Below are 26,528 nucleotides of genomic sequence, written 5' to 3'. Positions count from 1 at the left end.
TATTTTGTTACTGTGGCTCTTTTGGAAAAATGCATTTACCAAAAATTAAAAAAATGGCTCTTTGGTCAAAAAAAGTTCCCAACCCTTTTCAGGGACAAAAATGAAAGACTACAGTCAACGCTCATCTTTAGGGGGGTATTGTCAAATAATCTACTGCCCACTGACATGGTTTTGAAAGCTATTTATTATAAATTTTTTGGCCTTCAAACTTATTAAAAATGCACATAATGTAGATCAGAGAAATCAAAAATTTTGAACCCCCGAACCCCCCTAACTATCTCAAATTTGGGACCTCACTGATTTTAAAAACCCTGCTTATGGCTCTAAGTGAACTGTAAAGTATTTATCTTTGTTTGAATAACTGCTAAACCCTACCTTACACATTAATACTGGAAAAAGAGCCCCTTTGGTGTAAAAACACATTAAGTATTTTTCCGGCACGATTTTGAATGACCATTCATTTACATTTACATTACATTTAGTCATTTAGCAGACGCTTTTATCCAAAGCGACTTACAAATGAGAGCAATAGAAGCAACTACAACAGTCAGAGGCTACAGTATGCAAGTGCTGTAACAAGTCTCAGTTAATCTAACACAGAACACACAGGATTTTTTTTTTTTTTGTTTGTTTTTTTTTTTAAAATAAATTAGACAGACAGAAAAATGAATAGAATGTTAAGTGCTATTCTTGATTGGTCAGGTGCTGCTGGAAGAGATGCGTCTTTAGATGTTTTTTGAAAATGGCTACAAGGCTGCTCGACTTGAGATAGGCAGGTCATTCCACCAGGTGGGGGCAGTCCAGGAAAAGGTCCGTGACAGTGATTTCATGCCTCTCTGGTATGGCACCACAAGGCGTCGTTCACTGGTAGAACGCAAACTCCTGGAGGGTGTGTATGTCTGAACAAGCGAGTTAAGGTAAATTGGTGCAGAGCCAGTGGATGTTTTGAAGGCGAGTACCAGTGCCTTGAATTTGATGCGAGCGGCTATTGGTAGCCAGTGGAGTCTGATGAAGAGAGGCGTGACGTGCGCTCTCTTCGGCTCGTTAAAGATCACCCTCGCCGCTGCATTCTGGATCAGTTGCAAGGGTTTGATAGTGCATGCCGGAAGGCCTGCTAGAAGAGCATTACAGTAGTCCAGTCTGGAGAGAACAAGAGCTTGGACCAAGAGTTGTGTGGTCTGCTCTGATAGGAAGGCTCTAATCTTCCTAATGTTGTATAATGCAAATCTGCAGGACCGGGTTGTTGCAGTAATGATTCACCGTAAATATAGGGCTCCCCCTCCCTACAAAAGCCAATTTAACCACTGTGTATATATATATATATATTATATAATATGTAAAAATAAATTATATGTCGTGTTGAGTGAGTTTTTCTAATGGGTTTATTACGAGTGTTTATTATGGGTTTTACTGCATGAATCACTGATGTCAATTCCTTATCTCATTTATAAAGGTTTTGTGTAAGACCAGTACAAAACAGACTATACAGGACCTTTTGTACGTTTTTTTCCCCTTAAATTTAAATTAATGACAGAAACCCAGTGTGATTGTACTTAGACATACTGTATTAGTCTAGTATGTCTAGTAGTAGAACTCAATTGATTATTAGGCTACTCTTGACAAAGAGCTGGTTTGGTTTCTGAGGGATGCACAGAGACGGGACGCGGCTGTTTGATTTGGGATCTTGCTGTTCTTATTTTATTCATTCCTGTATCATATCGTACAAGGTTTAAATAATTTAAATATACATATCAAATAGTAGAACATGAGTCTAATGTAGTATTTCAGTTGATTTACTCTTACCCAGTTCTGATTTCTGAGACACATGGAGAGGCAACTCTCAATTCATTCAGTGTTTACACACATTCACTTCACACTGGAGGAGTGACCATGTCAGCCACAGTCCAAAATGATTCTATATTAGTTTTTGAAGCTATTATCAGTGCCTTTCCGAATAAGGTATCAGGCTTCTGGCACACCCCTGGTCACTAGACTATAGTATAGGTCATTGATAATAGTATTTAGATGGCCGCTCTAATGCTTGCATTCAACAGTATTTTGTTTAGTCCCCATAGATGTGTATACTCCAATATTGCTTTGTTTGATGGTAGCTTTGGTTTGGTCATGCCATGGTTTCCCATATACACTACTATCTAGAGTAACATTACAATAAACAGAGGTAAGGCTCAACCCAATCAATCAATATTCAGTTTTCCTAAACAGAAGTTTCCTTTTTAGCCTTTACAGTCCAAGTACACTTGAATCGGTGCCAAGTAATCGCCGAAGGTTTAATATCTCGGTTGGTTTGCTCCACACAAAACTGGACTTTAGTTCGTTACTAACCTGAATGCAGATTTGCCGTAACAATGGATACATCGTAATCTACTAGAGTTAATAATTTAACAGATACAAATGTAATGTAACAGTTAATTATAGGTCAGGAAAATGCCCAAGTCTCCTCACACTAATGATAAGGGAAAGGCCTCTCTCCGGTGAGTTCTCATGTGGGTGTAACGGGTTCCTTTATGAGTGAAACTCTTTCCACACTGAGGACAGGAGTACGGCTTCTCTCCAGTGTGAAGTCTCATGTGACTCTTGAGACTTTCTTTTCGTGGGAAGCTCTTTCCACACTGTTGGCAGCTGAACGGCTTCTCTCCGGTGTGAACTCTCATGTGAGTCTTGAGATTTCCTGTGTTTGTGCAACTTATTCCACAGTGATGGCACATAAAAGGCTTTTGCCCAATGTGAGTTTTTACGTGGCTCTTAAGGCATTTGCTGTCTGTAAAACTAACTCCACACTGATGACATATAAAGTTTGCTCTCAAGTGAATCCTCATGTGCTGAGTAAGGGTTTCTTTACGTGCAAAACTCTTTCCACACTGACCACATAAGAAAGGCTTCTCTCCAGTGTGAACTCTCATGTGAGCCTTAAGATTTCCTTTTCGATTCAAAGTTTTTCCACACAGTTTGCAGGTGTAAGCGCTGTCTCCAGTATGAACACTCATGTGAGCGTAAAGGGTTCCTTTATGTGTGAAACTCTTCCCACACTGATCACATGTAAACGGCTTCTCTCCAGTGTGAACTCTCATGTGGACTTTAAGGTTTCCACGTTGATCAAAACTCTTCCCACACTGAGGGCAGGTGTAAGGCTTCTCTCCAGTGTGAATTCTCATGTGGACTTTAAGGTTTCCACTTTTTTTAAAACTCTTTCCACACAGTTTGCAGATGAAATGACTTCTAGTTTCCGTCTTTTGAGCACTTTCTTGTGAGGAACTCTTTTCAGTCTGTGAAGAACTAAAAGCTGTTTCTTCAGTTGTGAAATCATGGTGTTTCTCATACTGATCTTTCTCTTCTGTTTCATTCAGATCTTGACTCTCCTCTTTCAGGGCCATCAGATCTATGGAAAAAAAGACAAATATATGTTAGCCTCAGTTTAATGGCACAAAGCAACAGACATCAAAACATTAAAGCATAAAAAACAACAATATAGCTGTAAGCAACAATAACAGGCTCAAGCACTACGGCATACGGTGGAAAAATTAAGTGGATATGTCTTGAGCCTTGGCAACCCATTGAGCCTTGATAAGGGGGGGGGGGGGGGGGCAATTAACCCATGAGACCCCCTTAATTTGAAGGGAGTCTTCATAATTTATGAAAAATATTATAAAAATTATAATATTTTTATTGTCACTAATGGTTACTAAAATGTTTTAAGCTCACCCAGTGGCGCAAAAAGTGGGTATGCGCTATACGTGGCGCATAGGGGCACCAAAGCGATGATATGAAAAGAAAAAAAAAAGGTATTTTCTATATGCAGCTGGTGTTGTGCGTTTCTTAATAATTTCTGTATTTCCTCAATATTATATAACATTTTAGAGGACTAACAGGCTAGAGTAGGCGCCCTCATAAGATTTCATAATAGAATTTTGGATAATAATGGAATATCGCGAGTGGGCGCGCCTGGCGGGGGTGCCGTATGGCAAGCCAAAGTGTTCATACGCTTGGGCGGGCGTCTGATTGTGCATTCACACGTCAAAAGCGTTCGATTCGACAGCAAAACGCGCGTCCTTGACGCGTGATTTACCATAAAAGTGCACGTTCTTAATGTGCGCTTTGGGGTCAAGGAAAACGCATGTTTCCGATGCATGTTTTTATATCAAAGCGCACATCCTCGACGCATGATTTGCTATTTAAAAAACGCGCGTTTCCCATGACCTCAGAGCGCACATTAAGAACGCATGCTTATGGTAAATCACGCGTCAAGGACGCGCGCTAGGAGTTGGACAAAACACACGTTATTAACGGCTAAACTGGTAAACCAAACAGTCAGTGCAAACTTGTGTTTGAAGTATCCAAACAGACGAAAGAACGTGATCTTTCCTTGGTGCTATCAAAATTGCATGCTCACTTTTTAGGGCACACCTCTTATAAAGTTAAGTTACATATTGTTGACCATCTTTTGAAGTAATTACACTATTTACCACGATACACTATGGCTGTTATAGAATTAAATGAAATCAGTATCAACAAAATCCACATACACTGTAATTACAATTGCCTAAATAATGTAATGAGATTGTTAGATTTATGTTCTAAATATAATATTTTAATTATAGAACATTTTAATTATTCCAGGCCTATGAAACTATAAACTGCCAGTATATTTGGCGGCGTAAGTGGATTCTAGAATCATTCAACTAAATCGTTCTAACCGACAGTTCAAAAACAGTGAATTATTCGAGAACGAAACCTATACTTTGTTTGAATCTATTTTTGTTGGAAAAATAGAGCAAAACTGTAAAAAAATTACAATTTGTTGTTTATTGAACTGTTGTATAAAATTAATATCGCATTTTACAATCGTGCTGATATAGGCTACTCTGGAAAATAGCTCTCTTGCTCGTATGATATTGCTTAACTCATAATTTCCTCTTTAATTACTTTCAAACAAATGTTTATTTTTATGTTTGTTATTAGCCTATTTTTTATGAAAATACAACAATAAAATAGTACAGTAAAAAACTTGCATATATTAAACTTTTGTTAAAAAACATATAAGACGGATGACATAAAATAGCTATACCCGAATTATAACAAATCAATAAAAGACATTTGGAAATTCCCTTTAAAACGGGGAACCCTCAGTTTGTGGTTTGTGTTGTTTTTTTTTTATTAACAAAAGTGATCTTGCTCTTGTGCCTCAGCTATCATCCTGTCAATCATCTCGCTCACGCCTATGATTACAGTTACAGTAAAATTTTAATTCACCATCATCGGTTCCCATCCTCAGCCGATCTGCATGACAGTTTTTGCAATGACCATCAATGCTAGATAAATGGGCAAGTGAAAAGGCACGCCATGACACAATTTAGTAGGAACAAAAGAGCGCTCTAGAATGTTTGGTAGCAACATTGTTACTAGTATTGGGCATCGAGAACCGGTTCCTACTTTGAATTGTTATAAAAAAATCTGATTATTTTCTTTCTTTTCGTTTTTTTATCAATGGGGTGGCACCAAAATTGTTGCTGCATACCCATCTGGCACTGGGTAGTTTCGCCCCTGAGCTCACCAGGTATACAGAATTCAAAACATTTATTCACAAATATGTTCTATTTTTTGCCAAGCGTATGCAAATTAGCCATGCGTACCAAACAGAAGAAACGTTGAGAACGAAGTCAAAACTAAAATGGCTAGCAAGCGAAAGATAAACCAGAGCGTATCTCTCACACACTTTGGGTTTACATCCAAAAAGGTGGCACTGAAAGACAATGCTGGAGCAACTAGCACAGTGTTAGCACTACTCACTGCCAGAACAGAGGATCCTCACCCAACCAGTGACTCCCCAGAAGAACAACGATTAGTTGAGGCCGAGTGCTCCGAAGACCCAGCAGGTGCTGAGGTAACGTTAGCTGCCACTGCTGCTAGCACAAGTGACTTGCCGGCTGGTTGGACAACGAAGCAGGTGGGCGAATGGAAAGACCGTAACCCTTGGCTTGACATTAAGGCAGGAAAATTGGGGTATTTAGTGTGTAGAAAAGCAAAAACGTTGCTACTCTCAGAAAAGGGACCGGGTTTACATCCCGCAGAAGAATGGATCAACGGTGATGTTACTAGCTTTGAAGCAAAGAGGCTATGATAGAAGAGCCCACACAAGGTCAGTGGAAATAGCCCAGATGAAAGAGAAAGACAGCCTCCCAAACACTTTCATTGATAAAGTCCGATTTACTAAAAGAAAACACAGTCTCGTTCAGAACAGCTTACACCGTGGCAAAGGAAAGGCTTTTGTCCAAAAAGCTCAACCCACTCATGACAATACAGGAGCTTAATGGAGCCGAAGTTGGTAATATCCACAAATCGGACCATGCATGCGCAAAAATAATCAGACACATTGCCAAGGAAATGAGCCGCAAATTCGTCTGCAATTTGAAAGAAATGGATTCACGGCTGTCAATCACAATTGAAGAAAGCACCCTTCACGGCAGACCCCATCTAATAATCTACCTAAGATGTGACGTCAGCGTTAAGGGGGATGTAGACAATGTTTTCCTGAATCTAGTTGACCTTACAGATGCGGTTGATGCTCAATCCATTTATAACTCGATGATAGCGAGTCTACATAAAGCTGGGATGGATGATGACTTTTTGAAGACGCACCTGATAAGCATTACCACAGATGGAGCTGTGGTGCGCACATGAAAAGCCAGCGGTATGGAAAGATTTCCCAGCACTAGCACTCCATTTCAAAACAGTCAGTGAGGACACACCACGCAATGATCTTGAGAGGCAAAAATACAAGGGACTTCTGAAGCACCTTGCTAACTCAGGATTTGTGGAAGATTTGGCGGTCATGAAAGACATCCTGCGTGAACTCCAGAGCCTGTCTCTCAAGCTGCAGAAAAGAGAAATGTCACTCGTGGATTCAAGTCTCGCCATCCAACAAACTATTATGAAGACAACTGGTGGGGAGGAATCGACCAAGAAGGCTGAACAGTCCGTCTCATCTGGCCTTTTTAAGGGCGTAGAGCTGAGTGAAGGCAGGGCGGAAATAAACAGGTCTCAGTTTCATGAATCAGTGATTGCGTCCCTAACTAAGCGATTACCGGAGTCAAATTTGGTCCTGATGCTCAAAGCTCTTGACAAGCGTTTTTGGCCAGGAGAGGAGGAGGACCTGATTTTGCATGGCGAACCAGAAGTACAAAGCCTTGTGAAAGCGCTTGGAGAACCAACCAGTGGAGCAGTTTCGAGACTGGAAACTACAGGGCACTGCACCGGGGAAAACATTGGAAAGACTGTGCATAGCAAGTCGCACGTATCTCCCCACGTCAGCTGAGTGCGAACAAGGCTTTTCTGCAGTTAATAATACAGACAGCCAGACGGGCAACATGTTGCGTGAAGACAGCCTGTCTGTGGACCTCAACGGACCTCCTCTGGACAAATTCAACCCAGTTCCATTCGTCAGAAGCTGGATTAAAGCAGGGCATCGCCTCTCTTCTTCCTGGAAACCAGGACGGCAACCACAAGAAGTTGAGCCAAGGCATCTTTGGTCATTGTTGCGTTACAAATACTATAGCATATCGGATTATCAAAAATTGTTAAGTGTGTGTGTTGTCATGTAGGCTATAGACTGATTGTCCTGGCTTGCATCCATGAAATATTGTAATGTTATAGACAATGTTCCCTCGCACTTGTGATGCCGCGACCGCGCAGAAAGAATGCACGCAGCGCAGACGGCAGACGCAGACGAAATGCTTTGATTTCTTTTTGTCCCATTATTTTTTTCTTATTTAAATGCTCTTATCAACATAGAAAAGTGGATCGGCTTGCTTTGGGCAAATGTTTGTTTTATTGAAAACAACATTGGCATACTGTAGTGTTCGACTTCACACCAACATTCTCACTTGAAGGAAATAATCGCTCACACAATGTAACACTGTCCATCAATAAAAGGGTGAAAAAAATACTTTGTCGCACAAACAGCCCCTTCAACAGCCCTTTCAACAGCCAAGGGATCAAAACAGGGTGATACAAAATAAAATTACAAAATGCACATGCAAGGTAAACTAGGACTCAGCCTATAGTGCAGTTGTGGTATCCATGTGTTTCTGTCTGAAGTCATCCATTGTTGCCTGGCTTTGACGAGGGGGCGGGAATTCGAATCAGCTGAGTGCTTGGCCATTAAGTGGTATTTCAGACTGCTCATGCTGCGATGATATCTCAGGCCCTGTCCACACGAACACGGGTATTTTCAAAACCGCAGCTTTTTCTACGCGGTTTGGCTGTTCGTCCACACGCAAACGCAGTATCCGTTTACTGAAACCGGACTTTTTTGAAAACTCCGGCCAGGGTGAAGTTTTTTAGAAACTCCGGTTACAGCGCTGTCGTGTAGACGGTGAAACCGGAGATTTCGGCTTGTTAAGTCGAAATGTGCGCCGTTATCGCTTTTGTTTATCCTTGAGTGGAGTCTATGCAATGGCGGATGTAACTTTTAATAACTCTGCTAACAGCGCTTATTACATATATACAGATACATGCGCAGTTATCTCATTGTATTGCAGAACAGAGGCGCCAGAATACAATAATACAACATAGTAAGGCAAGTGTGTGAAGCTTCAGTCCACTTGAGCCCTGCCCCTGTGTATATACAGTTACCTGTCACTGAGTCCAAAGTAAACTGGTAGAAGGGTTTCACTGAGCCCATGGCATCCCTCAGTGCATCGGTGCCATGGATGGGACCCATGTGGAAATCAAGCAGCCAATCATAGCGCGGTTTTGCGTTTTCATGTGGACGGAGATTTTTATTAAACCGTGCTTGTGTGGACACGATAGTTTTTTAAAACGGAGAAGGAAAAACTCCAGTTATAAAATTACCCGTGTACGTGTGGACTAGGCCTCAGTTCACAACGACAAAACACACAGACCACTTTGGTCTAGTCAATGGAACCATTTGGCAACTTTTTAAAAGAAAACTTTCCATTCAGAATACTATTGGCATCCATTTCGGCGTCTCACGCTTGCCATCCATGTCTACTCTTTTAATGGCCCAAACAAGTGCGGGCAGCCGCAGCGTGCCTGATGTTTTGTTTCCGGTCTATCTACATCCGGAGTGGTGTTGTAGTTTTTCTAACGTTACTAGTTGTTGCAACAGCATGTGAAAAAACTACAAAGTTTGTTAGACCAAAAAGAACGTTAATCTCGCGATAAAAAAATTGACGCCGTTAAAATAGGTTTGCGTTAACTTCGTTAATAACGCGTTTAACTGACAGCACTAGTTTAAATACTTCAATTAGTTTGTATATTATATTATAGGCTGTTATAAGTTATAAATATAAAATGAGGTATCATGTTTTAGTGCACTGCAGATGCAGAGAGCGTGGGTCTGCATGCCGTTAGTCACGCCCGTTTTCATGTGATCGTGAGTTGGTGGCCGTGTGGCAGGTAACTGTAGAAGTTTTTTATATAGTGTCTGTAAATGTTTTTATTCTTTTTAGGATTAAAAAGTAAAACTATGTATTGTGTGTATTTTTTTGGTGTATAGTAATTTGTGTTTTTGTTTGTTTATTAGGCTTAGTTGATCGCTGTTCCTCCTGTGTTTGTTTTTGTTTTATTTTCCTCAGCTAGCCAGTCCCCGTATGTGCGCGCTGTTTGCCTCCAGCGCAGGGAGAAATTATGTTTGTACTGAACTGGACTGGCTAGTGAGGTGCTCTTTTTTTCTGTTGTCTTTTATTTGTTTTTGTTTGTATGCCATTTCCCAGCCTCGTATTGCCAGCCAACCTTTTTACCCATACTACCGTATGGATGCTTTGAAACCACATTAATTCATTTGCATGAGATTTATGGTTGCCGTGGAGTGTACGTTTTCCTGGTTTGATTTATAGTTTCTTTTGAGCGGTTTTCCTTTGGTGTAATATGATTTTTGGGAACACTTATGTAATTCGTTTTTCTCTTTATTTCGAATTATGTGTGATTTAAACTGGGATTGTGTTGGGGTTTATGGAAGGTTGGTTGGTCATTGACATCTTTGAAGGGGGAATTTAACTTTTTGTTATTTGTTGTATTTTTCTGTGTTGATTAAATTCAGTTTGTTATAATTATTTTTGTATAAATAAAATAAGTTATTTTTGTGAGATTCATGTTTTTTTGGTCAGGAAAGTGGTCGCCCTTGGTTACAATATGAATGCAGAACAAAGCATGCCGTTCGCAATGTGTGGGTGCAGCTTTATGACGTCATACGTCCAGACCATAATGAAAGTCCTACTCACACTCTGCTGTCTACAATCATAGAAATGCATAGAAATGTACTACATGTCTATTTTTTACCAGATAATCCTTGTATTAAAATGAAGAGTGACAAAAGTGATGAAAAAAACAAACATGTTAAAAAGAATGTATGTTCATAAAGCATAAACAAACTCATGAACTGAAACACAGAGTCAGTGTTTTATTACCTATTACCTAAATGCGGACATAATTCACACCTGCTCCACAAAAGCTCTGCAGTCCCCCCAGCCCCACCCCAAAATGGTTTATATCTTATGTATTTAAATCAGCCAGTTCAATAAATGTCCTGTTCATAAATTATACACAAACAAATAATTATTTTATCATTTTGTATTGCATTGTATAAAAGTGTCTGCGCAAGAGTTGTAAACACAAGAAAAAGAGATTCAATTCAAACAGAAGACTTCTTCGCTTTTAACATTTTTTTATTTATTGATTACAATTAATAGCTCTAGCAGTACAAGTATTCTACAAATATTCGATAAAAGTATTAAATAAAGTACAAATATCAAAGAGTTCAACATCAGCATTGGTTCTGGTGCCGGAGAAGCTCTTCAGGTGGTCAAAGCAGCATCTAATGTCCGTGTACTCGTCACAGATGTTTAAACTAGTGCCCTCTCCAAATGACTGGACTCTCCCTTCATATAGCCTCTCTCACTATCTCTTGTTCTTTTCCTCCGAACTCTGCTGCTGCCTCCAGCGTCTCGTCTTGCAACCGTCCTAACATCTCTTGGCATTCTCTTATCTTTCCCCTCTTATTAGAGCTCTTTCTAATACGTGCTTCTTCCTTTCTGTTTAACCTACCCTAACAATAACTGTTCTGTTAATAACCCTCTTTCGATCCATCGGTCCATGGGACCGCCAGGTGACATATGTCATTTACATATACTATCAACGTTGTAACAATGCAAAGCAGGTTGAAAATCTGCGACGTTAGACTTTAATTATATAGACGAAAGACTTGAAAGACAAATTTAATGCTGGCTTGTTTTAGAAGCTGGGTTCCAGATCGTGAGTGTTTTAATAATTGTGTTACTCTTAAAATTCCACTGAAACTTGATTTATACATCATCCAAGTAACCCATGTAATACTAGTAAAACAACTTGTTTTAATGCTCTAACGAGATTCTCTTACAAGCTCGGGACATTTAGAATTTGATAACTTGATGCCCTGGATATTGACATTTTGCTGTTTATTTTAAATACTTAGTGGCAATGCAACCGTTTCACATACATGAATGTGTATGTCAGGCATTAATCAAGAATAGGCTCATTTTTTGTTGTTGCCATCCCTCATAGTCCTCATTCCACCCTAAAAATAATTTTCTAAATCCGTGTTTGCAGCAATGTTTTCCTCTGTCCAAGCTCCTCCAAGTAATGCTCTGGGTTTATGCATTGCTGTCTTTTCCCTTCCTTTTCTGGTGAAGGTATAAACGGTACTGAGACCTAGCTAAAGTTGAAGAATCGAGTAGCTCTTTAGTCAATGGGATGTTGAAAATCCCTCTATGAAAAAGAGTTTCTGACCAAAAGCCCAAAGCTCAGTGTTCAGTATGACTGAATGAGGAATCCATGCAAGAACACATGTAGTCCTGTGTCCATGGGCTAGAAGGAAAAAAATGACTCAAGAGTCTTTGCCTCAAGAGACAGGAAATCTTCAAAATGCTGGACAATCGGCATTATTACAAAGTCAATAATAAAAGTACACTATATTGGCAGAAGTATTGGGCCGCCCCTCCACATCACTGAGTCCAGGTGTTCAATCCCTTCATGGCCACAGGTGTATAAATCAAGCTCTAGGCCTGCGGACATTAGTGAGAGAATGGGCCGCTCTCAGGAGCTCAGAGAACTCAAGCGTGGGGCCGTGATCGGTGGACACCTGTGCAATAAGTCCATTCGGGAAACTTCCTCTCTACTAAATATTCCATGCTCAACTGTTAGTGGTGTTATAATAAAGTAGAAGAAATTGGGAACAACAGCAACTCGGCCACGAAGTGAAATCACAGAGCGGGGTCAGCGCATGCAGAGGGTCACAGAAGTGGCCAACTTTCTGCAGAGTCAAGAGCTCCAGACCTCCAAACTTCTGTGGACTTTAGATGAGCTCAAGAACAGTAAGCTAGTTCAGTAGCTTCATGGAATGGGTTTCCATGGCTGAGCAGCTCATCCAAGCCTTACATCACGAAGTGCAATGCAAAGTGTGGGATGCAGTGGGGGAAAGTGCGCCACCACTGGACTCTAGAGCAGTGGAGACGTGTTCTCTGAGCGACCAATCACGCTTCTCTGTCTGACAATCCCATGGACGAGTCTGGGTTTGGCGGTTGCCAGGAGAACGGGACTTGCCTGACTGCATTGTGCCAAGTGTAACGTTTGCTGGAGGGGGGGATTATGGTGTGGGGTTGTTTTTTAGGGGTTGGGCTTCAACATGCCAAGACATTTTGGACAATGTCATGCTCCCATCTTTGTGGGACCATGACTGCTCCAGTGCTCAAAGCGTCGCTCCATAAAGACATGGATGAGCGAGTTTGGTGTGGAGGAACTTGAGTCCTGACCTCAACCCGATAGAACACCTTTGGGATGAATTAGAGCGGAGACTGAGAGCCAGGCCTTCTCGTCCAACATCACAAATGCGCTTCTAGAAGAATCCCCATAAACACACTCCTAAACCTTGAGGAAAGCCTTCCCAGAAGAGCTGAAGCTGTTAGAGCTGTAAAGGGTGGGCGACTCCATATTAAACCCTACGGATTAAGAATGGGGTGGCATTAAATTTTAAGTGCATGTAAAGGCAGGAGTCCCAAAATTTTGGCAAAATAATGTATATAATCAGAGTAATGAAACATATTTACTGAGCCAAACCAAACTTGGTGTAGGTAGTTTGGCCTCCTCCACATGTGAAAGATTTCACAAGCTCAGAGTGAGAAACATTTGCTTTAAAAACAAAATCAGTGTTTTTGTTAGAGGTGTTTAAGTGAGGATTTGCCACTATCTGAGAGATTGCACATATCGCTTGTGCTTTTCTCTTTGCATGTGCGATTCCACGGCCTTAACACCCATAGAGCCACATTTAAAGCATTTCTTACAAATGCTGCCACAGGCTTTCAAATCATTTCCTGATACTTGTTTTAACCAGTCAGAGAATTAAATATTTTCAAGCCACGGTTACATTTATATTTACCCATTACTTCTTGTCCACATAAACACACCCTGAATCTGTCTAGCAGGTTTGTTAGCATGCAAATCAGTTACCATCACATCTCCAGCCAATCAAAAACATTTTCAAGCATCTCAAGCTTCAAACATTTTTAAACTTTGCAAATGGTTAAAGGGATAGTTCACCCAAAAATGAAAATGTTTTAAATATGGATATTTTTCTTCCATAAACGCATCAATTAGCTTCAGAAGACCTTTATTAACCCCCCAGAGCCGTGTGGACCACATTATATGATGGAGAGATGCACTTTTTTATGGACTTCAAAAACAGAGCAACAATTACTGCTATTATAAAGCTTGGATTAGCCTGAACTTTTTTAATATGAAGAATGTCATACACACCTAGGATGACTTGGGGGGGGGAGTAAATCAGGGGCACATTTTCATTTATGGGTGAATTATCCCTTTAAGACTTTCCCCCACTATACATGATATTTAAGACTTCCCCAGTTTCACAGACGAGGCTTTAATGGTTAGTTCACACAAAAATTACATTTCTGTCATTAATTACCATCATGTCGTTCCATAAGACCTTCATTCATCTTCAGAACACAAAAATCGGAGAGCTCTCTGACCTCTCCATGGACAGCTATGAGATCGTTAAAATAGTCCATGTGACTACAGTGGTTCAACCTTAATGTTATGAAGCGACTTAATAGGGCTGGGTAAAAAATATTGATTTCTCGATTTTAATCGATTCTCACTTTTACAAAACAATATTGATTCTTAAATCCCAAGAATCGATTAGTCATCCTGTTTTCAGTTAATGAATGAATGGTAGCGCGCCTCCCATCCAGTAAATCGCAATAATCTTTGTGCTTTATTACTATTGATATGAAAAAAATTCTCAGATTTCAAATCACGCCTATTTTTTTACGAAATTCAAAAACATAAATACCGTTTTGGCGCTGTGGCGTGAGATCGCTCTGCCACAGCTCAGCTCAAGAGAAGCGGCAGCACTGAGCAAACATGAACGGATCTTCTCTTCCGCCTTATACCAGTAACAGCGCGAAATAAACACGAATGAGCTTCTGAAAGTGTGTTAAAAAATACAGGACAACTTACCGAAATCCATATCATGTCACATAGAATAACTCAATCAGTGTTTCAACTAGGGATGTTGACTGGCCAAAAACCGGAACCTTTGTATTTTCTTTGTATTTTTCTGCCGATTTTTCCGGAAGTGCACCCGCGTGCACATACGCGCCTATATTGCAATCATTCGTGAACACGAACATGTCACATGTCACTGTGTTACAAACGGAAACTGGAGAACCGAGGGAAGAGACGAGATACGCTGAAGGGAATGAAGAGATGCTTTCCTGCACGAGCTGAAGTTCCTGCGCGAGCTTACCTCTCCGCGCCTGCACAAGTGTAGATAGTGAGCGTTTGTTCAGCTCAGCTTCTCACGTGTTGGATCGGATGAGAACGAAACAGACTAACTTGTGACAAAGCCGAAATACTTATTTTTGTAGCCTAAAGTTGAACATGCATGCACTTTTGAAATGAAATACCATCAGTTCTGTATAGCATGATCATTTTTATTTTACCTTAAAATGACATTGACTTAATTTGATTTAAAAAGCACCTGATGTACCATCTTAGTTTTTTCGTGGCACTAAACATTATTTGATTTAACATTTTGGAACAATTATATACTTTGGTTTTATTTAATTTCACTGGTAAAGACTTTTTTCTTTACACTGAATTTAAAAACAAATGCTGACTTAAGTAACAGCTTTGTTTGGATTGCAGAATATGCAGTTGTTGCCTTTAATTTCACCTTTCAACCTTTTAATTTCCAATTCAATGTCCCGTTAATTTCAGATTGCGGACTTGCTTTCATTAGCCAAAAGCCAATTTAGCCTGTTAAATACCAAATAAACATCTTGTTCATGTATACTTTCGTTCTTTTATTGTGTAAAAAAAAAAATATCGGTATCGGCCAGTTTTATTGAAAAAAAAAAAAAATCGGTATCGGAATCGGCCATGTAAAATCATGATCGGTGCATCACTAGTTTCAACCGCAGAAAGATGCAAGTTAAACGGCTTGTAAACAATGTCAAGTTACGTCACATTTTCCTCAGAAAAACCATATTCCAGTGTCCATAAACTCGTTAGTCAGCTAGAAAAATTTACTCTAGAGTGGAGCATTTTGCTAATTATATTAAAGTTTATGACAGCCACCATTTAAATGTTTATATTTAAAAAGAACTAATTGGAGTAGAATTATGATTATGTAATTCTTAAGTTAATATTATAACTTATTTATTTTAAAAAAAAATTGTCATTTAAGTGTTTGTATACAAATCAGTTAATTTGTACCTTCAATATTAGTAGGCTAATGTAGTATCATGTAGTAACTGACTCCCATAGTTTACAACATTAGTTCAGAATTTTTTTTCCTTGAGACAATTTTCCATGTTTCTCACTGATATACATCCAAAATAATCGATATTGAATTGAACCGAAAATCGAATCGAAAGCTTGTGAATCGAAATCGAATTGTGAAATTTGTGTCAATACCCAGCCCTACTTTTTAATGCGCAAAAAAACAAACTAAAATGTTGTGGTAAATACAGTGAAGCGCTTCCAAGTTCATATAATGAAGGTCTTACGGGTCTGGAACAACATGAGGGTGAGTCATTAATGAGAGAAATTTCATTTTCGGATGAAATATCCCTTTAGTCTAGTCTCAGACTAAGGGTGCGTTCACACTTTTAAAACGAACCCTGGTGCGATTGCTCGGTTAGTGCGGTTCATCTGAACATATGTGAACGCTGCCATCCGAACCCTGGTGCGCACCAAACAAGCGGACCGAGACCGCTAAAAAGATGGGTCTCGGTCCGCTTCCAAACGAACTCTGGTGCGGTTCGATTGATGTATGAACGCAACACGGACCAAAGACATGTAAACAAACCAAAAACAAGACGTGATGTCACAAGATGCAACGCTACAAGTCAGCTGATTTGACGACACAAAGATCGGTGTATCCAAAATGAGTAGAGGGCAAACGTGGAGCAACAAGGAGGTAGTGTTTGTTTCTGCATACAACGGAGGAAACCCTGGTGCTGTTTTTGAATGTTTTGAACATTTTATAAGCTCTTCTTGAGTTCTTCTCAGCTGGTAAAAATAAAACCATATGTAGGCTACACGCATAAAATGATTGCGTTTAATCCAGCACACAGCATTGTTTTGAATGTTTGGTAAGCAAGCTCCGTTGCGAAATATACGTCATAAAAGCCAACCAATCAGCCTTTGGTTCGGTAACTTTAGATTTGCTGTTAAAAATGCCAGTGTGAACGCTAAGCAGACCAGGACTATATGTTTTGTTTTTATTTTTTGGTCCGGACCAAATGAACCAAACGAACCGAACTACAAGTGTGAACACACCCTAAATGCATGCTTGAGCTGTTTTAACTGAAAGCAACTTGCACTGCCATATCTTAAATTAATTAAGTGCCATTGTTTCATCTCAAAGTGTTTTTTTCTAAGGCAGGTTTATAAAAGCTACTTAAATGTCCTGATTGTAAATGACTTTCAGATCTATTTGATGTGTGAACCTCTTCTCACACTAAAAATACGTGAAACGCTTCCCTCCAGTGTGAACTTTCATGTGGCTGTAACAGGTTCCTTTATGTGTGAAACTCTTTCCACACAGTTTGCAGGAGTACGGCTTCTCTCCAGTGTGACTTCTCATGTGAGTCTTAAGGCTTTCTTTTCGTGAGTAGCTCTTTCCACACTGTTGGCAGCTGAACGGCTTCTCTCCGGTGTGAACTCTCATGTGGACTTTAAGGTTTGTGTTGTTTGTGCAACTCATTCCACAGTGATGGCACATGTAAGGCATCTCTCCGGTGTGCGTTATTACGTGTGTTTTAAGGTGTTTCTTGTCTGTGAAACTCATTCCACACTGATAGCATACACAACAGCTCTCTTTTACATGAACCCTCACGTGTTTACTCAGGCTCTCTTTACGTGTGAAACATTTTCCACACTGATCACATGTGAAAGGCTTCTCTCCAGTGTGAATTCTCATATGAGTCTTAAGATTTCCTTTTTGATTCAAGGTTTTCCCACACAGTTTGCAGGTGTAAGGGCTCTCTCCAGTGTGAACCATCATGTGGGTTAAATAGGTTCCTTTCTGTGTGAAACTCTTCCCACACTGCTGACATGTGTAGGGCTTCTCTCCGGTGTGAATTCTCATGTGGATTTTAAGACTTCCTTTTTGAGTGAAACTCCTTCCACACTGTTGGCACGTGAAAGGACTTCTATTTGCTGTTTTTTGAGCTCTTTTTGGTGAAGTCTTTTCAGTCTGTGAGCAACTAAATGCATTTTCTCCAGTTGTGAAATCATCTCTCTCATACTGATCTTTCTCTTCTGTTTCATTCAGATCTTGACTCTCCTCTTTCAGCACTATTAGGTCTAAGGCAAAAAAGAACAAAAACATGTTAACCCCAGTTTAATGGCACATAGCAGCAGACATCAAAACATTAAGACATTTGAAGCATCAATAAAAAAAACAGCAATAAAAGTCTCACGCACTCTGGCACCATCGTCACATGGTGGGCAGATGCATTTAAGTCGGTAAATAAACAAGGCCAACTGGTTCTGATATGACCGTGAACCACAATAGCCACATCCACGTAATTTTGAAAGTTGTCCGGCATGAGGAGAACAATATACATACCAAATTTGTTGACTTCAGGTCAGGTTTGGGCAACTCTGTTCCTGGAGGGCCACTGCTCTGCAGAGTCTAGATCAGGGGTGTCCAATCCTGCTCCTGGAGGGCCACTGTCCAGAAAAGTTCAGTTCCAACAACAATTAAACACACCTGAACCAGCTAATCAAGATCTTACTGATCATACTAGAAACTTCCAGGCAGGTGTGTTGAGGGCAAGTTGTAGCTAAACTCTGCAGGACAGAGGCCCTCCAGGACCAAGTTTGGACACCCCATGTCTACATTTATTCATTTAAAAAGCAGACGCTTTTATCCAAAGTGACTTAACAACTGAGGAATACAGGAAGCGGTCCTTCACGAAGAGGCGGAAAATCACAATAAGTGCTTGAAATACTAAGCTTTGGACATTACTTAGAGTTGCATTAGGGAGGGAATAGAGGACACTGTAGGTTTTTTTTTAAAGATGAGGTTAATGCTGCCTTCACGTGCTATCAGAAATTTGATAATTCCCACTTCTGAAGTCGTGATTACGAGCTCATCCCATTCAAATTTCGAAAGTGGAGGGCGTTCATGTGCAATTTTTACCTAGGAAACTCGCATTTACGATAATTCCGAGAGCACGTGAAGGCAGCATAAGTCCTCACGGAAGAGACGAGTTTTCAGCTGTCTTATGAATGTTGTCAGTGATTCTGCATTCCAGAGGTGGGAAGGTCGTTCCACCAGCAGGGAACGGTGAATGAAAATGTTCTGGAGAGGGATTTTCTGCCTCTCTGTGATGGTACCACAAGCCGTTGCTCCTTAGCTGAGCGAAGGCTTCTGGTGGGGGTGTAGACTTGTAGGAGCGAGTCTAAGTATGCAGGAGCTGAGCTCGTGGTGGATCTGTAAGCGAGCGCAAGCGCCTTGAACTTGAACAGGGAGTGGTAGCCAGTGCAGAGAGATTAAGAGTGGTGTGACATGGGCCCTTTTGAGTTTGTTGAAGATAAGACGTGCTGCTGCATTCTGGATCATTTGGAGCATTTTGATGGGATTCCAGCCAGAAGCGCATTGCAGTAGTCAAGCCTAGAAATGACCAGAGCCTGGACGAGTGTTGCATGCTCTGTTAGGAATGGTCTGATCTTCCTGATGTTGTGCAGCACAAACCTGCATGAGCGAGCTGTCTTTGAAATGTGGTCTTTGAAGGACAACTGGTCGTCAAAGATTACGGCAAGGTTTCTGACCGACCCTGAAGGGGGTGATCCGAGATGAACCTAGCTGGATGGTGAAGTCATGTTGTATTGTCGGATTGGCAGAGAAGACGAGCAGTTCAGTCTTTGCCAGGTTGAGCTGCAGGTGATGATTTTTCATCCATGCCGAGATGTCCGCCAGACAGCTGGAGATTCGTGCAGCTACTGTGGGGTCGTCTGGTAGTAATGAAAGGTAGAGCTGAGTGTCATCAGCATAGCAGTGATATGAGAAGCCATGTGCCTGTATGATGGGTCCCAATGAAGTAGTGTAGATGGAGAAAAGGAGAGGTCCAAGCACTGAGCCCTGAGGAACCTCCGTGGTCAGTTGATGTGCTTTGGATTCCTCTCCTGTCCAGGCAACCTTGAAAGACCTCCCTGTGATATAGGACTCAAACCAGTGGAGTGGAATCCCTGTGATGCCCAGTGATGAGAGGGTGGACAGAAGGATCTGATGATTGACTGCAGCAGATAGATCGAGGAGAACTAGAACTGATGATTTGGAATCAGCTTTCGCAATCACCAAGGCTTCAGTGTCCAACAGTAATGCAGTCTCAGTTGAGTTGCCCCTTTTGAAACCTGATTGGTTGACATCTAGCTCAATCCCTAATCAAATACATCGGAACAGTCTAACCAAAGTCTTCATGGTTGCTTGAAAATTACAGGCAGATGTAACGAAACGAAACTTAACAAAATTAAACTCTGCAGGACAGTGGCCCTCCAGGTCTGAAGTTGCCGTCACTGCTATAGGTAAAACTTCAGTCAAAATGGGGGCACTACAGAGCCACCGGAGCCGTCCATGTTTTAGCCTTTTCCTACAACTAATGGCCAACAACTCTATGTGTGTGCTGAATTTCATGAAATTTTAAACATGCTAAGAGCATCAAAACACCCAAATATACAAAGCTTCAAACACTTATTGTTGGTCTAAGATAATCATTGTCCGTGTGAAAGTTGTTTGGGATGATGAGAACAATACCAAGGGTTATACAAATATGTACAACTATGTATGATATATGCAGCAATGGCAAGCAACTCTGACGTGAAAAACACACTTCTGACTCACCTAACCTCTAGGGCAGTTTTGGCCTAATGGTAAGAGAGTCAGACTGGAAACCTGAAGGTTGCAGGTTTGATTCTCAAAACTGGCAGGAAATGGCTGAGGTGCTAGGCCCCTAACCCCAATCACTCCTCAGGCACCACAGCAAAAATGGATGCCCACTGCTCTGGGTGTGTGTGTCCATGGTTTGCAGTGTGTGTATTCACTACTCACTGATCCTAATGTGTGTGCACTAGTGATGCAAGGCATCCGCGGGTCAAGTAATAAAACAAAAATAACATGTAAAAAAATTGTGGGTGGGTCACGGGTGGATCATTAATGTGTTGATTTTAGTAAAGAGATGGAACTCATTCAAGGTAAAACACAATGAATACACGCAGGGCTGCGACTAAATGGTGGCATTTTGCAACCTTTTTTCCTGGTGGTGCGACTGAATTTTTTTGTTGGAGGTCGCCCTGGTGCGATTTCTGTTACATCTGAGAAACATCGACAATCGAAAGCTTGCTACTCGTTTGAGCTGTGCTGCGCGGACCGTTTATCAGCTCAGAGCAATAATAGACATCGCAGCGCGAGCTCACACATGGGCCGATCTCGATCACGCCACACCGTTACTAAACAGCGCTGGGAGATCCAGTGAGAACGCATTTGAGTTCACCTCAGTATTATTAACATCGCTACTGCGAGACCTAGTGGAAGCGTTCAGTTATAAACCACAGATATGAGATCAGAGCTGACGCGGAGACCAGGAGAAACATTTGAAATATCCAGGGTTTTCAGTCCACAAATCATAAATCATTCACCATGGATTTAATATAGTAACACCCCATGGTATTGTGGAGGAAATTTTATTTTTATTTATAAGTGTTTTTTTATTTTTTTATTTCATTATTCCTCTCAGAGTTCGTACAACTTTTTGAGAGTGAAATTCAAGCACTTTTCAAGTGTTTCTCACTTTTTCCAACACTTCAAAGCTCTAAATATTATCCAATTTTAATATAATTTTTAGTGTGATGATTTGTAAAACAAACAGTTTAAAGGTGCTGGCCACTTTATGGCAAAGAAAAAAACCCCCACTATAACCAGTAGGTGGTGGCATAGGAGCACTTATTTGACTTATTAGACATTTCCACTCCTTAATATATGGAAAAAAAGCAGGAAGTCACAAAGTCTCATGAAAATACTAATACTTTTCTTCAAATTGTGACTGAATTACACAGAAAACAAGTAAAGAGTGCTCCTTTTAGTTCAGTGTGATACTACAGAAGAACAATAGTACATTTAATGAGAGTGGAATTTTATAATTCTAGGTTTTTGGACATTACTGTTGTTATTAAAAGTTCATTTCTTCTGCATAACAATTCATGCTCAGTGCTTCACTGTTAAATTTCCAATAAACAAACATGTACTATTATTAGTAAGTGCACTTATTAACAAAACAATGGTAATTTTATGATTAAATTAACCTTATGATAAATTTTCCTCCAGCGCCACCAAATCAGGTGCTGGCGCCACCATCTGTAGAACTGAGTGGTGCTGGTGCCTCAGATGTTAATCTGGAGCCCTGTTATCAAAGTATTTATTTGTAATACAGTGGAAATTAGTAGATTTGGTTAGCATGTTGATTTACGGTGTGCGCCCCTACATTTTCTGGTTGTGCCCCTAAAATTTTCAGTTGGGGTCCACTGTGCTCCTAGTGAAAAAAGTTAGTCTGGAGCCCTGGCACGTCACTCAGTTTCGTTTTCAGCTAAATTAATAGCAATTTCAAGATCAAAGGCCGCAATGGGAGAGAGAGTTTCATCAGCACCGAAATATAATATTTTAATGAAGACGCATCAGGATACGACACTGAACTTTTAATAGCTTTTACTCTACTCGAAACACATGAAGCGACCAGCATGAACAGCGTTTCCACATGCATCACTGTCATTGTTTGAATGTTTACTTTTTATCTGTAATTGATAATGGTGACCTTGTTTATATGCATGCGGCTTCATCTTTATTAAGGAAACTGGATTCGGTTTATTATGCAGTGTTACGCTTTATTAGTGGTGTAAACTCACATACTCATCATTGCTTACTATACGAATCAGTGGCATGGGCATCCTTACACCACTGGAGGAAATTGCATATGTACATGTTCATTGCTAAGGCACTCCTAGGTAAATTGCCTTCTTATATTTCAAAACTTTTAACGTTTTATACAAACAGTTATTGTACTAGATCCCTATCGTACATTCGATTAAAAGTCCCAAAGGTATACTCAGAATGTGGAGTATTCAGAGTACTATTAAATGTCTTTTGCAAAGTGCTTTAACAAGTCTTGTAAGTGCTTTTCTTGATTTTATCTTTATTAATTGTTTTGTATGATTATTGTTTTGTGCTATTTGACCAGGTCCCCCTGGAAGAAGAGATTTAATATCTCAATGGGATCTCCCGGTTAAATAAAGGATGAATTAAATAAATAAATACATTACAAAAACAGTGTGCTTGCAACTGTGTTCAGTTCAGGAAACGATATTAGGGAAGAATTTTATCAGTATTTAAGCCCCATCATAGCACAGAAACTGTATTTTACCTGTTTTACCTATTAAAGTTACAAATTAGCGGCTTTTAGCATCTTTTCTTTTTCTTTTCTCTGTTGTTTTGATGCATGTTTGAAGGATTACTCCACCCATTGTGTAATTAATTAAATAGTATTCTGCCAATTGTGTTAACAATCCTCCGGTGTCTCCAATTAGTGACTTGAAATACATAAAAAATACATGTAATACAGTTGACTAATGATTGATTAATGATTTATACTAAAATTGATGTGTGTTTTTTTAAAGAAAGTAAAACATCTAGCTTCTGCCAGACTGCCTTCCGTATTCAAATTATGGAAAAAGCGCAACTAGCGCAACGATGACATTGGACGTACCGTAAGTGTTTTGCTCTGCGAGAGGCGTTACACTTTCACGGAAGGTGTTTTTTAATATAACAACAAAAAATCTGATTACTCAATTAATCGACAAAATAATCGACCAATTACACGATTACAAAATAATCAATAGTGACGGCCCTACACAAGATAACTAGACAACTTCCGTATAATTTTTCCTAATTTAATGAATGACGTTAATCTCGTCTGGTCATGTGATCTCAACATGTCTGTCCACACGAGAGGCTGTTGCTCCATTTCAAACTAAACCAGTTTAATTACGACACGCTTCAAAAATATCCTTCATTTCTGTAGAGCTGGAGATTTTAATAAAGATCAAATGAGTTAGTTCAGCTTTGAGAATGAGACCAACCTGTGTGTTCCTCAGTTTCTTCATGTTTCACGCTCAATGTTTCCTCAATCTCCACGTCTTCACTCTCCACTTTAATAAACGCCATCTTTATAATAGTGCTTTGTCCTGTAGACGAGAACAATTAACAGAAAGAAAAAAATAATGCAAAAAGTTTGGGACGTGTGTCAGTATTGGATCTGCACATTACTGTAGTTCTTAAAGTGAAAGCATAAGTTACTAATACAGCTTATACCCGCTCCTGTCTGTGTGTTAATGTTATACAAACAACAACAACAACAGGGAAAAAAACTTCAACTTAAAACACTGTTTGTATCCATATCTTTAGGTTGTATTTATTTGTCCTATTGTAATTGGTTAATAAGTTCTTAATATATTAAATGACCGTTTACTTGAGAATTTTCGACTTATATTAAGCAATTGCTTACTTGTAAGATTTTGGTCATATTTCCCACCCTAGCGATAATGTTATTAAAGCTAGATAGCACACCACTGGACCAGCCTTTTTTGTGCATCTAATATGGTAAATGTGGCATCCTATGAAAACAAAAAATAAAACTGGAAATTACCACCACAAAATTGATTTCAGGAGTGAAAAAAAAAAAAGATATATATATATATATATATATATATATATATATATATATATATATATATATATATATATATATATATATATATATATATATATATATATATATATATATATATATATATATATATATATAGTGAAATCCAGAGATTGAGCTATGAGGAAGTGCAAGTTTACAAATATTTTGTTCAATTTGAATAAATTAATTTGCTTTGCAAGTCATTTTGTGATTCTGCATTTCCTTTGTACGATTTTTTTATTGTGTGATATAGGTCTTAAATTTAATTCATAATGGTCTTTAAAAAGGTCTTAAAAAGTCTTAATTGTGCATGCACGCGTTTGAAGCGAATTCGCGTCTGACGCCCGAGTTGAAAAATTTGAACTTTGGCATTAATTTGCGCTGGGTTAACCAATCAGGAGCCTGCTCGCTGCGGTCACGTGGTAAAGTGATGAGAAACCCTGCATAATTTAAAAATACTACTATTGTGTCACAAAATGTAGTTTTAAGACTTTTTCAGGTGAGAATGTGGTTGTTTAAAGCTCAAATCTGTTGTTTATTTATAAAGAGAGCGCCTATTTAAAAAAAATAATCTTGTGTTTTCGTCTTGTGTTGATCTAACAGGCGATCTTTGGTCTCATGAATCTATAATTTGTTGTCTGCCAAATCGTTTTGACTGAGGGCAAAGAGAAGTTTCATAACTTTATTTTAAGGATATTTAAATACACATGCAGTGAAGATAATGTAGGAGTTGCCTGTACAACATTTGTGTGGCTATTAATGCTTAATATATATTTTTAATGAAAATGAAAAGAGGCAGAGTGGTGTTTTATGAAATATTTCTCCTGGAGCGCCTTGAACGCACACGCTTCAAACTATTTCGCTTCAAACGCTCAATTTATTCGCGCGTCCAATAGGGCTGGGCAACAAAAAAAAAATCAATTTTTCGATTAATGGTTTTTTAAAATGTGGTCGATTAGTGGTGTTTTATGACATATTTTGGAGCGCCTTGAACGCTCAATTTATAGGCGCATCCAATTCGCTGTGGACGCGCGAATGGATTCAAAATGTTCAAGCGTCCAACTAGACGCGATGATTTTGCCGCTCTATTGGCGTTTGGTGTGAACCTCTGCTATGAAGCGGATTTATTATTTACAGGTTTTCCTCATAAACTTGTTTACACACATTCTATAGGCCTGTTTGCTTGCATAAAAATATGAACAAGCATTAAATACGAAGTGACACATGTTTTATTGTGTATAGACAATAGTAATATTAAGGCCTACACTTAATATCATAACGACATCACCACATTATCAACAAGAACATGTGCATGTGAGGACTAGAGTCTCCAATGAAAATGATTTAAAATGTAAAAAGACCACACAACTACATCCCACTGCAAGTTTATCTAAAAGCACAAATCACAAAGAGAGCTTGTTATAAAAGAGACACATCATTCTTAGTTATAGTTATTTGAGCCAAGATGAAAACAACATCATTAATGTTACTCGCCAGCATTGTGTTTTGTTCCCATAACACATTAACAAAACATTTAAATGACACTACAATAACAAATCATTATTAATAATATGATTATTCATTATATAATATCAGTCTTAAATAGGCCCGAACAGCACAATAATCAGTCATTGATGAAAATCAAAAGCAGCTTTATATCAAACACTGACTTTAAAAACGCGATTCTTTTATATTTTGCACTATTGTTAATATACAGGACACAAGAGAAATATGAAGGCAAATGCAGTGACAGAAGTCAAAAGCTGCTCAGCTTTACTTTCACTTTCTGTTTAATCTCTGCTCGCCAAATGATGAACCGCGACTCATGATAGGAATTCAATAGTTATATCAAGGAGTAAACAAACCACCAAATACATAAGTAGTTATAACATAAATGTTGTTTATTTAACTGCCGATACGGAGTGAGATGAGACGCACTGTTAATCATGAATGAGCTTTACTCACACAAATAACGCGTTAGATAAAGCATCACAATGTTCAAAAGCACTCGTTTTACACTTCATACAAAACATATACAGATATCAGAAGGGTTTGCATAGGTTAAAAACTCTTTAAATGATTAAAAACACTAACCTTTCTCCAGCCGAATCACAACAAATGCAGACGCAGCGCGGCGCAGGCTTATGACATCGCACCGGCACACCAAAATAAAAGTCCCACCCACACGCT

At 39.4% G+C, this 26,528-nt stretch overlaps 1 protein-coding gene across 1 annotated transcript; it reads right to left on the bottom strand.

The window, feature by feature from the left end:
• Nucleotides 1-1,679: 1,679 nt before the first annotated feature.
• Nucleotides 1,680-26,492, bottom strand: LOC307133888 (uncharacterized protein). The gene is made up of 3 exons (XM_079829203.1): nt 26,433-26,492; nt 23,731-23,835; nt 1,680-3,397 (listed from the first exon to the last, which is right to left on the bottom strand). The coding sequence occupies exons 2-3, from the start codon at nt 23,813-23,815 to the stop codon at nt 2,460-2,462; spliced, it is 1,023 nt and encodes a 340-aa protein (XP_079685329.1). The 5' UTR covers nt 23,816-23,835; nt 26,433-26,492; the 3' UTR covers nt 1,680-2,459.
• Nucleotides 26,493-26,528: the final 36 nt, after the last annotated feature.

This window comes from Gobio gobio (genome assembly GCF_949357685.1).
Source record: "Gobio gobio genome assembly, chromosome: 1".
Classification (NCBI taxonomy): domain Eukaryota; kingdom Metazoa; phylum Chordata; class Actinopteri; order Cypriniformes; family Gobionidae; genus Gobio; species Gobio gobio.
Note: the sequence above shows the minus strand (reverse complement) of the source record. Positions and strands in the feature narration are given on the sequence as shown.